Source organism: Ischnura elegans, chromosome 8 (assembly GCF_921293095.1).
Source record: "Ischnura elegans chromosome 8, ioIscEleg1.1, whole genome shotgun sequence".
Classification (NCBI taxonomy): Eukaryota; Metazoa; Arthropoda; class Insecta; order Odonata; family Coenagrionidae; genus Ischnura; species Ischnura elegans.
Window position 1 is genome coordinate 36669154 of NC_060253.1, and position 15092 is coordinate 36684245.

At 38.1% G+C, this 15092-nt stretch overlaps 1 protein-coding gene across 1 annotated transcript in view; it reads left to right on the forward strand.

Moving 5' to 3' along the window:
* The window catches only part of LOC124164392, a 78571-nt gene that overhangs the window by 60336 nt on the left and 3143 nt on the right, over nucleotides 1-15092 (forward strand). Inside the window, exons 26-31 of the mRNA XM_046541716.1 lie at nucleotides 1503-1643; nucleotides 5503-5611; nucleotides 5823-5932; nucleotides 6605-6788; nucleotides 10940-11026; nucleotides 13446-13618. Of these exons, the coding sequence (XP_046397672.1) occupies nucleotides 1503-1643; nucleotides 5503-5611; nucleotides 5823-5932; nucleotides 6605-6788; nucleotides 10940-11026; nucleotides 13446-13618 (804 nt within the window). The remainder of the gene's footprint in view (nucleotides 1-1502; nucleotides 1644-5502; nucleotides 5612-5822; nucleotides 5933-6604; nucleotides 6789-10939; nucleotides 11027-13445; nucleotides 13619-15092) is intronic.

The following is a 15092-nucleotide window of genomic DNA, read 5'->3' on the forward strand; positions in this document are numbered from 1 at the left end:
TCATTTATTTTTTAAAAAATATTGTTTGTGTGACGCTATTGTCATAATAAATTGTCGCCTTAATTTCTTGAAATAATTAGTCAGTTATATCGCAGTATGATATTTTTCCTTTCGTTATTATTGTTTTGCCGAATTGTCTGTAAGTTTACGGCGGTCTGCAACGAGTGAATCTTTTGTATTTATTTTCATTTTTTCTTTTCTTTTATGAATGTAATGTCATGCTGAACGTGTTAAAGTTGTACAACAATTTTCTCATGGGCCACAAGGCCCACGAAATAAACGAATTTATTATTATATCTTGTTTATCCGTGAATCTCGGAACACTGCTATCAGCACTTGAGTGGCAACTTCTGGTAACCAATTTCAATGCGCGGTGGGTGACTAATCTAGTGACCGGTTCGAGGATCATCTATTTGTATATTGGTGAAGGAGGGACTCCAGATTCCTTGGCCCGATTAGTGGGGGGTATCAATACAATACGATTACACCGATGTCAATACACACAGAAGCGAAAAGTGGAATAACGTGTATTTTAAAAAGGATCATTTTTAAGCGCAATTGCGAACACAATTTTAATGTCCGTTTTTGTATTCACCGCACAAATCGATTAGCTATGTTTTTTTATTATGCATCGAACTTTTACCATAAACGTGATTATTTAACTCCATTTGAGACAAATGTTTTGGCTTGTATAACCCAGAAGTGGCTAAAATTACACTAAAATTAAAATTCCTTCACCACTTTTGATACATGCCATACATAGAACCACATACCAGCGATACTTGCATTAGCATTTCAAACGTAGGTTTGGTTACTGCAGCCCTTCTTAAATCATGCCAGCTTTTTAATATTTTCAAATTTCTCAAATTTTGTAAACATTACCGTCAAGAAATTTATATAGCATTTGATTCTATGCCTCGTAAAAATAAACATATAAGTTTCAAAATTGTATGCTCTCAAATAACAATTAATTAACTTTCGAACTAATCACACCAATACCATTGATATAAAATTTACATTTTTTTTTCTATTTTTTCATAACTTGTGCGTTTTTATCAGATCAAAATATGGAAGAGCAAAAAAATGTGTCCCTACGTCCGAAAATTGCGAAAATAATTATGAACAGATGTTGCACAAATAGATGAAATAATATTCTTGTCTTTTAGGTGCGAACTACGCCGTTTATCCCAATTGAATCAATCAGCTTCCAAGAGTCGATTTTACACGCACTGGTAAAAGCTAATATCAGCATGATACAGCCGCAACCTTAACTTGAAGATGTTTGGAAGTTACAATTTAGCAAATAAGTCCCTATGAATTGTTAGTAAAATTAGTGATATTTTACGACTGAAGTCAACTATTTCAGTTTTCATACTTAATTTACAAGTTAAACTCCTTTGATTTTAAATAGACATTATATAACCTGCCCGAAGTCATCGACAGCAAATAAACCGGTGAAACATAATATTAACGTTCTTCAACAATTAATTGCACTTCCGTAGCTTGGATCCGGACCCAACAGTTCGGCACACATTCTGGAACGTTATCTTCGGATTGTCCTTCATGTGGATGACTTCGCTAGCAGCCAACCAGGGGATGGTTCAAAGGTTCCTTGCTATGAAGACTGTCCAAATGTGTTACAAGTAAGTAATCACAACAGCCGGATATTTTAAGGTAGCAACTGATATTACCGAGTACCTACGAACAACAGAGAGGGCACAATCCTAAATCATCAAAAAATCACTCAAAACAGCCAACACTTGAAGTGATAATTCACATTCGCCCAGACCAGCCAATTGCACGGATGTTTTATAGTCTCTGAGTACAATATGGAAGTATTAAATTAGACTGGTCGAGAGGATAACTGGGTTAAATCATCATCACAAGATAGCTGATCGTAGCTGATGCTAATTCTAGAGTGTGCGTTTCGGGACAGTCAGTGATACCTTGCGAGCTTTAAATTTGATTAAGCAGGGTGTTTAGACGTTTTGGTACCATTTTTAGGTTGTATTTAGGAATATAAAATTTAGAATCAAAAAATCTATAAAAGAAACTGTGCAACTACAACCAGGATTATATCAGTAGCGAAATATAACTAAGGCACCACAGGAGGCGACGACGTTCGACCACGAGCGTCAGAAGTCCACTGCAAACTTTGCTTTGCTTAACCTGTGGTGAATGATGGCTTAATATAGTTGACAGTCGTTTCAAACACGATACAAAACAAATATATTAGCTACAAAAAGAATTTTCTTTAAATAATCGCGACGATTGGTCCAAAGAAAATCAGGTAATTCTGCGAGTCTAATTTCGGAGAACAGGTGTTTTTGGGGAAATAAAATGAGGCTCAGTGAACACTTAAAGACGAAAAAATGAAATAATTCGTTGGTTTTTATAATCCCTAGACATTTTCACATCTGAATGGTATGTTACTAGCTCCTTGTTTATCATGTTGATGCAATGTATCCATAATATTTAGTTGATTATCAGTTTCTTATTTGAAGTAAAAGGAAGATCATGTTTCTTCATTGCAAAAAGCAAGTTCTGTCTTTATCGCCCGTTAAGTTTTACGCAGTCCATCGCTATAGAATTGTGGTTCATGGTAATTATGTGGGGCCCACTGTAGACGTCCAACCCTCATGGGGCTGTTTTGCATTTTCTTTTTACTGTCTACTACTATGTCAATTTGAAAAATTAAGTCACCCGTTTTTCAATCCGCCAGATAACTCTCGAGCAATTCACGACAAAAAAAATCAACGTCCTTAACTCTTTCGCAGATGAGTTGATCACATGAGATTCACTGAGTCTCAGATACTCCTTGGTCTCTTGAATCGGTCTTGAGTGAACCGTTGTTTACTCCCTTGTTATTTTTTTAATATTATTTATTTAAAACACTCATGAATCATTTACTGCATTATTATGTTTTTATTGGCATAAATTTTGTTATTTGATGGTGGCTCAATTCTGGCCGTATGACCTTGGAGAACACCTATATCTCCTTGTCTTGTCTTTTTTTGTATTAAGATGTAAAAACAAGATGTAGGAGTAAATAAATAATTATTATCATTGTGAGATATTCCTTCCCTCAATACACGATTCTCTGAACGAGTTAATGAATGGAAACTCCAATGAAGTCTACCCCAGGGACGGATTTAGAGATGGTCAGAGGAGCCATGACCCCCAAAAATTTCATAATTAAAAAAAATTTCATTCGTTTAATAGTTTCTGTATCCTTGTAAAGGGAGTACACATGCAAATGCATGGCTACAAGTCCCAAACGTGAGAGAAGTTTGAGTTGTATTTATCGTAGAGCGTAGAACTCAAAAAAAAGGATTGGATGAGGCATCCAGTTTTTATTGGATAAGTGAAAGTTGGATGCAATATCAACTGCAATAGACACGGCAGCCAAAGTGATTGGGCACACTGTCCAATTAAATTTGTCGCTCGCAACATGGTTCTACTGACGGCTTCTAAATGATGTGCCGCTGTACTTTGCAAATTTATATCTGGGCTTGTGCGCATGCCGAGATGATGAGTAATACGTCTTTTTTTATATTTCTTATTCCGATTTATTTTTGTTTCATGAAAAAATACAATGTAGACACACCAGTACAATAAGTGACTTCGTGCACCATAAAATTAGCCGTTTTGTCAACTTCATGAACTTTGTAACTCATCCTATGGAAAACTACTACGTCTATAACATTCATCTCCCACAATACGTTGCAAAGATTAATGTAGAATAGTAAAATGGCTTTTGCGTATTTTTAGAACGCATATTTTGTTTTGAAATAACGAAAATGTTAAAAAATTATCTAGTCCTACAGTTTACCCCGAAATAAAAAATAAAATTGACAGGAACTTCTTAAATTATTTTTCTATGATCCATATTAATTAAAAAATATTGATATTTATGAATGAAAATAAATTCTATTAATGCCATGTTGCCGAAAGGGGCCGCGCCGGGCCAGTGGCGGTTACCGGGAAGCAAAGTTACGCGCGCAAGACGTGGCAACGCAGCATTCGCTCGCTCAGAGGTATTTTTTTAATGCCCATACATATTATCTATACTACATATAAATCATGTATTTTCGGGTCATAGAAAAATTGCAAATAAATTAAGAAGTGTTGCAAAATTGTGAACTTTGCAAAATACAGCGGCACATTATTTTGACGCCGACAGTAGTATTCAAGTGTTGGTCCACACACAACGCTCAAAGAGAGCGCTCATCCGACAGTGGGTCCGGGGGTCCCAGGGCGGGCCCCGCGGGGATACAACTCGAGGACCGGGAACCAAGTCTGAGACTTATACGCCCGTGCCTCTCGAGAGGGGGAGGACAGACACAGCCCTGAGGACGATGACCGAGTCGGACATCGAAACGTTGGCAGATATTGAGTTCCTGACCCGGTGGCGATCCCGAGAACTCTTTACCAAGGAATAAAGGATTGGAGGCATCGCCGCGATGAGAGCCCGACGACGCCTCCAGGGAAAGGAGGGGGAAGGAAGGAAGGGACGAGGAATCCTGCACCGTCACAAAGGCGGGCAGGTCCTACCATCAGCGAAACCAAGCAATACGCTATTGATATTCTACCAATTCTAGTAGATTTTCCTATGAGGAAGAAAAATCTATCGATCGAATCGGTAGAGCGCTCATCCGACAGTTGAATATAGAGATGGGCGAAATACCGCCGTAATCGATTAATGGTATCAAAGGATCATCGGTTCCCAAGCATCGATCCTGTCTCGCCTCAGAACACCAATAATTATTAGATAATATAAATAAATACTACAAATATAATAAAAATTAGAAACACTTAAGGTTTTTAACATCCTTTTGTAAGATATAAATTATATGCTATGAATTGAGGCTGATGCAGAGGTTGGAGAGCAGAGAATTCTTTTTTCTCTTGGTGGAATTCTTGGAAACAACCTGGGGTTAAATGGAGTATTGGGCTATTTTACTACAGTTTAAATGCTAATTATATTTGTCGGTGGTGTAAAAGTCAAAATCAAGCAACATAGATAGATTTTCAGGAGAGGAAATAAAATTTCCGGAGTACTGATAGTTATTATGTTTCGGCAGGCTTTGATAAATCTGGCATAGTCTTCTGTTAGGAAAAATGCGGGAATTTTTCATGAATACTACATACTGTATGTATGTTTTTCTTTCTTTCTTTATAAAAATTTGAATCCAATTTTTATTGAATACGTATTTTAAAATATCGTTGTTATCTTTTTATTATTTTAACTAATATTCAACCAAATTCTTTCAATAATTGCGATTTGAGGTCAGAGTCCAGTGTCCCTAATTTTCCAGTCTCTACAGTGCAAGTGTATCTTCTGATATTAATTTAACCCTATTGTTCAGTTAGAGACAGAAAAGCGATCGCAGACATTCGCTTCCTATCTGCATTCACGCATTAACATTAGGTAATCACCATCAGATTAAATAAGAATTAAAATCAACCGACACAGATACATTATTTTCTCTATTTTTCAAGAATGCTAGTTATGTACTGGGTCGGCGCCATGCTTCTGATGTCGATGAGCTGCTACTCTGGACTGCTGATCTACGCCACATACCACAACTGTGACCTCATCTCCAGCAAGGTTAGTATTGCCAGCACTACACCAACAGTGATAAAACTCTAATGCATTTAATGGAAAGTGTTTAGAGGACATTCAACGTGCAACTAGGATCCAGGCTTTTACAAAATAAATTAAAACTGTGCGTGCGTGATCACCCCATCCACTTGACAAGTTAACTCAGCATGACCCGTGAAAATAATAATCCTCATGGTAAGTAACACTTCTTTTCCAGAGAGTGAACGCTCCCGACCAAGTGCTGCCTTACTACGTCATGGACGTCACTGGTTATATCAAGGGACTCCCTGGTCTCTTCATGGCCGGCGTGTCCAGCGCTGCACTAAGGTATGTCCCCATGAATGGATAACACACCGACGACGTACATTCCACACTATACTCTAATTTACTGCACATAGAATGTTTTAAATGCATCAAGTGGTAGCCCGACATGTTTGATTTGCAGCAATAAGGTAGGCCTCACGTGGTCCGTTGTACAAAACATTCTAGCGAGCAATTCTTTCCCTCATTGAGTGGTTCTCCCTGAACGAGCAAATGAAATGGAAAATCTAACGACGTCACCCACTCATTAAGTGGGTGGCAACATTTTCGTTCATACATTTTAAAGTTGTGAGAGATTGCCTGAATTAAAAAGATTGTTTCGCCGTGCCTTATATTTCCTTTTATCGAAAGAATTGTGTAGGTGAAGGAGCTAGTTCAATAGATTTATTTTGTCAAATGCGGTTAAGTTTGAAAAATATAGAGACCTGTACTTTCCCAATTTTCCCACACGTTGCCTGCTTCTGTAGCTATTCACGAATTTATATCGATGAACTAAACTTTTTTTGCATACAAGTTATTGGATTTCCTTAATTTTTCTGACTTCTCTCAATGGTTTGTTTTCTTAGATCTGACTTAACGACCCCACTCCTCACAATGTAGATGACCCGAACAAAACTGCATACTGCGACAAAATTATCATTTGCGCATTATATATTTGTATTTCTATCCCCTGCTTAGCACCATGTCCACGGGTCTGAATGCCATGTCCGGGGTGATTTTCGAGGACTTCATCCTACCACTGATGAAAGAGAAGCCGACGGAGGAGAGGTCTTCCACGATCATGAAGATCATCTGCGCCGTCCTCGGAGTGATCTGCGTCGCCATGGTGTTCGTCGTCGAGAACCTGGGCGCCGTTATTCAGGTCTAAAACAACAACTTTTGGTTCCAAGTACTTACAGTCATATTATACTAGTATGTCGTTCTCGATATGTAATTTAAGACACTGCATTTTATGGCATTATAATGAAATACGACACAAACTTCAGGAAAGATTGTATGTTTTAGTGAATGTGAACAGAATTTTGAACTCTTAACCCCATAATGTGGGTCGAAGTACAAAATCAAAATTTGCGTTAATGGTTTTCAATGTTAATAATTTCAAGATAGAAAACTTCTGAATCTCTAGGTGAGAATGCTATTTCCATGGGTTTCGCGTATGGGACACACAAATCCCAAAAATTCACCAAAAATTTCCTCAAAGGCCGTTGGGGGTGGAAAAATAGAAAGACTATCCGAACTATTTATACATAGGTTTTGAAGGGTATCCAATTCAATGGTATATAATTACACATTACCGTATTGTTAACTTGCACCTCTTTAGTCACACGTGGGTCAAAGGTAAAAGCGGTATGCTTCGAACTATCTGGGCCACCATCATGCCGGTCCAAAGTTTTATATAGGTGATAATGTTATTAGCAAGGTCCTCTTATTTGACTTCTCACGGTCATACTGAGTTAAAAGCTCAGTCACACGAAATGTATGGTATCAAGACAACTTGTTCGACTTAAGTCAAACACCTTTTTCGCATAAACCTACATGATATACAGGCTGTCCCAAGGGTCGTGTGTCATTTTTGACGTCTAATTTTAGTAACTTCCTTCGAGCAATATGCTTGAAAATTGGCATAATTAAGGGGAAAGGTCCTAAATTTTGTTGAAAGCAAGCAAAATTTTACAATTTTGACCTTTTGACCTCACAATGCGGGCCCAAACTAAAATTTTGAATTTTCCTTATGGGGTTTCAATGTAAAAAAAAAATCAAGATAGAAAAAAGTCTGAATTACATTGACCAAGATGTCAATTCTTAGGTTTTCGGACACGAGGAAACCGAAAATTGATTTTGTTCACCTCCGATGGTCACAATGGGGGTCAAAGGTCATAAAGGCATGATTTGATACATCAAGGAAACTAATGTCTCCAACCAAAGGGTGACGAAGTGAGTTGCGTAGTACACATAGTATCCATTTTGTTAAGGTTTTAACCTCATGAGGTCATAAGGTGGTCAACATTCACGGAGGTGTGCGCAAAAATATCCAGGAAATCGACCCGCTAACGGGAAGGTTTTCAAGTAGCGATAGACATATCCATCTTGTTAGTTTTTGACCTCCGATGGATATATAGGAGTCAAATGTCATAGAATATTGAGCGGGAATATCAGGACAACTACCGTGACAGACAATAGGTTTTAAAAGTTTTTCTACGGTATGGTGCTGTCTACATATCAAGAGGTTACCCTACATATGTTACAAAGTTACACATTGACCTTATTGTGTGTCTCAAAAACTGTTTGACTTATTTTAAAGTATTTTCATGCAAACCACCTTGCCTCAGCAACAATGCTGCCCATTTGGGAAATTCTTCAACTGCATGTCTCTTTGGCATTAGTTCGTTGTTAGTCATGATGGAAAGAACCACCACGAAGAGTCTTACTCCCGCAATCCGGGCGGATATAATCGAGACTTACATATTAAACGGTAAGTCAGTTATCAAAACGATTCGTAAAATTTTCTTTGAGCATGGTGTTCGCCTTAGAAGAACAGTGGTCCACAGGTTATAAGACAAATTTAGGAAGGGAAATTGTTACAACGTGGAACATCTTAAGAGGAATTGTAAAGGGCACCCAACAATCTTATCAAAGCACAAAAACGCAGTTGTGGCTTCAGTCTTGGCATCTCCATCAAGATCCATCCGCCGCCGCGCACTTTCATTGGACATTTCCAGATCTGTTACAACGGGCTTTAAAAATTCTAAACTTGAAGCATTATAAAGTGAGAATGGTGCAAGAGCTTCGTGAAGGAGACCGTGACCATCGAACCAATTTCTGCAACTGGATGATTGACAAGCTCAATGAAAACCCTATGTTCACATTTCAGGTTAGTGTCTTATTCATTCTGTTGTTTTATGTCATTTTTATTTGCTCTTCATGTCTTTTGATAATATAATATCAACTTATATGAGGTATCTAAATTAAAAATGAAATTCAAGCATTGCTTTAATGATTCAGCTTATGTTTTCGGACGAAGCAATTTTTTTAAATGATGCTGTCTTTTCAACCCACGCGCGATATTGGGCAACAAGTAATCCCAAGGCACGGCGTGAGCGGTCTTTAAACAGATGTGGTGTAATGGCGTCCATAGCAGCTAGCCATGTTTTTGGGCCATGCTTTTTCGAAAAGAACGAGAGGACTTGATAAGCTTTATCGGAGAAAAATACAAAGAATGTCCATAAAATCCATTTACGGAACCCCTCCACAAAGTGACAGTGCAGATAAATGGAGGAAATTTCCATACTTGGGAAATTTGTCCCTATTAGCCGCCAAATCCCTCCCAAAAATCACATCAGACCTGCCTTCTATAATAAGTATAATCTAAGGAGTTTTTTCTCAAAATCCAAAGACGTCATCCCAATTCTAGAAAAAAGTGGTGTTTACAAACTTAAGTGCGAGTGTTCTGCAGTGTATATTGGACAAACTGGCCGGAAATCCAGGGAAAGACTAAAAGAACACGTTGCGTGTTTTAAACATAAAAATGCCAACTCCAACTTCGCTAAACACCTGTTAGACAAAGGCCACACGAGTGATTTTTCCTTGGAAATCTTGCATTGTGAAAGAAAAGGCCCCAGGCTGGATACCTTAGAGCAAGTGGAAATTTTAAAATGTGTAAGATCCAATGGTGATATTGTTAATGACCTTCTGTATACTTCCCGTTCCCCGCTCCTCAACCTCTCCCTCTTCCATCAACCCCATACCCTCACACATTAGTGGTTTCCTTTTCCCCTTCTCCTTTTCCCTCAATCGTCACCCACTCCCATCCCCGCCTATGCTCATAAACATGGAAAATTTTGTACTCGGTTAATGTCCTTTGTATTCTTCCCTCTCTCCCCTACCTCTCACTCCTTGCCCACCTTTCACTGCTCTTAGTCAGCTTGGGTGCATCGACCCTTCCTACCTCCCCATCCTCTCAAATCCCCTTGGCTTTACAACCAGGGAAAACCCAACCTCCCCCTACCTCTTTATTACCCCCCCACTACTCTGGTTTATATATAAGGAGAATTTTCATTGTACTCATCGCCAGATGATGACGCAGTGCGTCGAAACCATGGTCGCGTCTTAATAAAGTATATGTGGAAAAACAAAGTGAAATTTTTTAATCATTAAGGGATTTTAACACTACCACTTTTTGCCTACTTCCCTCACTATCGACTATAACAGCAGTACCACTTCTCTGTTGAAGCAGTATTTGCATTTTTCAACTTCGACTGCCTCTCGAACCTCGGGATGGAAGAGTCTCCTCTCTCGGTTCCGAACTTACATTCGATCAAAATGTATGGAATGGACGTCGGCCATGTTCAGACACTACTTTGTCGTTGTATGAATAACAATAACTACGCGGCAGCAATTCCGAAAACGGAACAATTAACTTCTCGTCCAGGAATCAAAGAAGCCAACACGGCAAGTTTTGCGTAATTTCACGACTCTATTTTTATAAGAATAATAATCAGTGAGGCCAAAAAATGTTTCCCCATTTACATGGACAAAAATAAAAATTAATATAATTAAAAAGAACAACACATGACACCACACTATAGAACGCAACGGTAAAAATAAAAAAATATTTATAAAATTCCATAAAAAATTACACCCGTCTGAAATAACCATGGGCTTCAATATTCAAACAGCTAAAAAGAGCAAATCGAAAAAAAACCGACGAAATTATACAATTCGCACGCTGCCGCAATGTAATATGGTTGGGAAAATTGTTTTAATATAATTTTTGCGAACGGCAGCACAAATGTATTCAGGTGCCACGTTCTTCGTGGAAGCACTCAAAACCCCAGAAGGTCAACAAATTCAAAGGATAAATCACAATCGTAGTTACCTCTACTGCTACAAATAGACTGTGCAATATTAATCTTGGATATCATTTGCATTTTTTTTACGAAATGAAATACGGAATATTTCCGCCATGGTAAGGTACAATTTCTTCACTTGACTCGTCTTTATTTTCCATTACAGCTGTCCGCTAGTTTTTCTGGAATCACAAGTGGCCCGCTTCTCGCCCTCTTCGCCCTTGGTATGTTCTTCCCATGGACGAACACAAAGGTGAGGACTAAAATTTAAGACCCTATCCTCTACCGACGTCAAAACAAGCATGTGGGGAAGATTTCGAACGTAAGAGCGAAAAAATGTATTAAAAAAACTCACTGATTAGGTTTACTAGAAATGAGTACAAGCCTTATTTTACACTATTGAGGTCTATACGTCAACCAAAATCTTCCTGGTATAAAAAGCGGGATAACAAAGCATAAACATATGGAAAACGGGCAGTCAATTTGTAAATAAAGTTGAAAATATAAGGAAAACAATCGAATTTTCAAAGAGTCGAACCTGTAAACCTCTGGTGGCTAGGCAGACACGTTTACCGTAGCGCCAAATGGCACCTACTGTAGATATAAAGAATGAAATCAATAATACTTCCCTTAAAGCTGATTAGTAAAAATGTTAACTGTCGGAAAAGGTGGCTAATACTGCCTCTGAAGACCTTGTAATGGAGTAAAAATAGGGATGGGCGCGTAGTACTTTTTGATCTCGAATCGAGTTGAAAACTACTCGCGAGTATCGAATCGAGTCTGGCAAATCCTCAACTAGGCAATACGCATGTTCCGATATCTCCTCATTTTACCGATCCCCTTGTGAATTGTATATTCTGAATGCCTAACGTGATCTAAAAATTGTGTCGAAATTAGGAGATGAATGGTAATAAATGTCTCTTAAACAGTTCCATAAGAAACATTCCACAAATGAAATGAATATACCTCTAGTTATATGTCGTAAATTTAATAAATGCGTGTACGTAAACTTCTCAGAAGAGGCCTGGGCAATATATTTGTATAAATTTAATAAAGATTATGTACTTGACAGAATGATGCAATATTTGATCCTTTCAAATTCTCTTAAAGAAAAGCTAATTGCTCTATATGCTAAGGCAGCAGGTTTCGACGTATCCATGTTACATTATCACTGCCGGCAGAAAATTGTCTTCCGCAACACACTTTTGTGGCTGGAAAAGTACTTTCTTGCCGAAGTTGCAACATTTGAGAACCTTGGGAATTTTTATTAAAAGTTATATCAACGATTTTTATGGATCTTGGATCACCATAAAATTTAGGTGAACGACGCGAACGAACTATAGAACTTAGATTTAGTTTTGTAGTCCCAAAAAATTTACTTAATACTCAAAAAGGCTACAAGATGATGAAGATGTGACGTCAAATGCCGGTAGAAACAGGAATTGTCTTCTTAAACCTACTAGTCGCATCTTTTCCATAGAAATCCAAACAACTTTTACGTATTCTCTCAGCATTTGAATAAATATTGTATGGTAGGGTAAAGAAGTATTTTATAAGGAAGTATGTCTTATGCAGCGGTCCACTGCGATTACACCGCCAAGACGGAAGACGGTCGGCCGCTAAGGCTGATGGAAAGGTATTCGACACCCACGTCGAATAGTATAGTGGTTGACTGCCGCGTATACAAAAGCTTAAACTCACACGCTAAGGCATTAGAACGACTTATCGACTTTGAAATTAATAATATTATTGCATGAATTTCATGATAGCGCCTACCAAACACTCGACTCGAATTTTCGAGTACTCGCACATCCCTAGTAAGAATGCATTGCTATCTGGTTCTGATCCGTGCCGAAATTTCAGGCAGATCCAACAAAGGTAAGTGGGTTGAAAATCAATAACTAGATTACATTGATGAAACAGACGAAGCAAATTGAGAAATAGCGTAGAAAAAGAGGAGCGAATTCGCACTCGTAGTTCCGCACCTCGAATATGCGACGCGAACATGGGATGTGTCAGAAGAAAAAAAACAAATGAAAGCAGCGTAATTCCACCATAATTGAAGCGAATAAACATATAAAAATGATGGCCATAATTGCGCAGTGAATTCCAGGTTTTTTCAATAAAAATTTAAACTTAAGTCACACTTCACTTTTCCTTCGCAGCCTTATGCATTTTTAAATGTCATTTCTAAAAATATACAGCAATATCACAATGCTTTTTAAAGGAAGTTCAATATAGCTTGGAACTTGTTGAACTTCCTCTTCACTTACTCTGTTTTTTCTCGTTGTGAGCAAACCATCACCAACCAAAAGATTACCGCTAGCGTGGCGTCCAAAAAAAGTAGTCGGAATATTACCCTGATAGCGAAACGCGTGACAACTCAACATTGACCAACCTCAAACGTGATGGCACTATCACTATTATAAGCATACTCAGTAAACCATTAATTTCAATACCAATACACACTTATGGTTCTACGGTATACCAGCCGTAACCTGGATAGCATTTTCAACAAAATAACACTAAACCATAAGTGGAATTCAAAAAACCTCCAAAAATCGCATCTTGTGGGGCCTCTGATAGTGATTTAGCTTTCTTGTTAGGATTCGTTAGCATACAATCAACTCAGTCTTTAGTCGAGTAAATTAATATAAACCTTATTCCCACAGGGTACATTGGCAGGAGGGTATATTGGCTTACTAGCGATGGGCTGGATTGTTATATCATCCCAATATCGGATTTCATCGGGAAAAGTCAAACTGCCAGTGAAGCCCATGAGTACCGCTGGCTGCCCAGCACTTGAAAATATCAACAGCACATTTGATGAAGAATACTCTTCCTTGTAAGTATAACAAATTCAGTAACTATAAAAAAACTCTTCATCATCATCATCACTGGTCAACAATCCTAGGATTGGTATGACGCAGCTCTCCACTAAATTCTCCTATCAGCTAATCTTTTCACACCTATGTATTTCTTCTCCTTCACATCTCTCTTTACTTGTTCCATATATTTTGTACGAGGTCTCCCTTTTCCGTTCTTTCCTTCCACTTGTCCTACGACGATCGTCTTCATCAGGCCATCATGTCTCAAGATGTGGCGTATAAGGTTGTTCCGTCTTCTTGTTAAGGTTTTCATGAGGCTCCTCTTCTCTCCTGCTCTTCCTAGGACTTCCTCGTTACTAACTCGGTCGATCCATTTGATCTTCATCATTCTTCTGTAGCACCACATTTCGAAGGCCTCTATCCTTGCTTTCTCCGCGGCGGTCATTGTCCATGCCTCACTTCCGTATAGGAGCCTACTCAAAATGTAGGTTCTTATAAATTGTTTCTTTACTTCCATATTTAAGTTTCTCGCTGTAAGCAGGTTTGGTGGAATGCTCTCTTCGCCTGAGATATTCTGCTGATAATTTCTTTCTTACTTCTCCCGTCCCTAGTTATCTTGCTTCCCAAATAACTGAATTCATCAACCTTCATCAGTTTTTGCTTCCCTATTTTAATGTTAGTCTTGACTTCTTCTCTTCTGCTGCATACTAATATCTTGGTTTTCTTCGTGCTTATTTTCAGTTGATATTTACTAATTACCCTACCCATAATAACCAGAATATTTTTCAAATCCTTCTCTGTTTCTGCTATAGCAGCTATGCCATCGGCATATCTTAGCATGCTAATTTTTTCTCCATGGATATTCACTCCCAATGCCTTTTCTTTGATTTCATTAATGGCTTTCTCAATGTAAACGTTGAAAATTTCGGGTGACAATGAACAGCCTTGTCGCACTCCTTTCCTAATTCTTGCTTCTTCATAGCTGGGCCCTGATTTTATCACCGCTACTTGGTTTTTGTATAAACTAAAAAAACTCATATTGAAACATATTACTTGAGGACTTCATAGAGCAAAATTTCTCATACTGTCGACAATCTCAGGTAAATTAACAATCTCAAATAAGGCATATTTTTTATAATTTCTTCTAACGCAAAATGACTTGAAAAAACACGCGCATAGTGAATGAGTAATAGTTTTCAATCCAGTAATACTCAAGTTATTTTCGCACGGCGTCAATCGCGGGCCAAACCGAAGATGCGGCTTTGAGTCTCCCCTCGGTAGCTTACATCTAAGAATCATTTTCCAGGATATTTAACGCACGACAAAAATACCGCGGTATAAAAAATACAATAGATTGCGCGGAATTAAAAAAAATTGTGTCAACACGGTTCCGCGTGTATTTAAGCTTTATCAGGAATCAAATCGCAAGGCATTACGCACCATAATATAACATATTATATAATATTAATACTTGAGAACTACTTTATTACG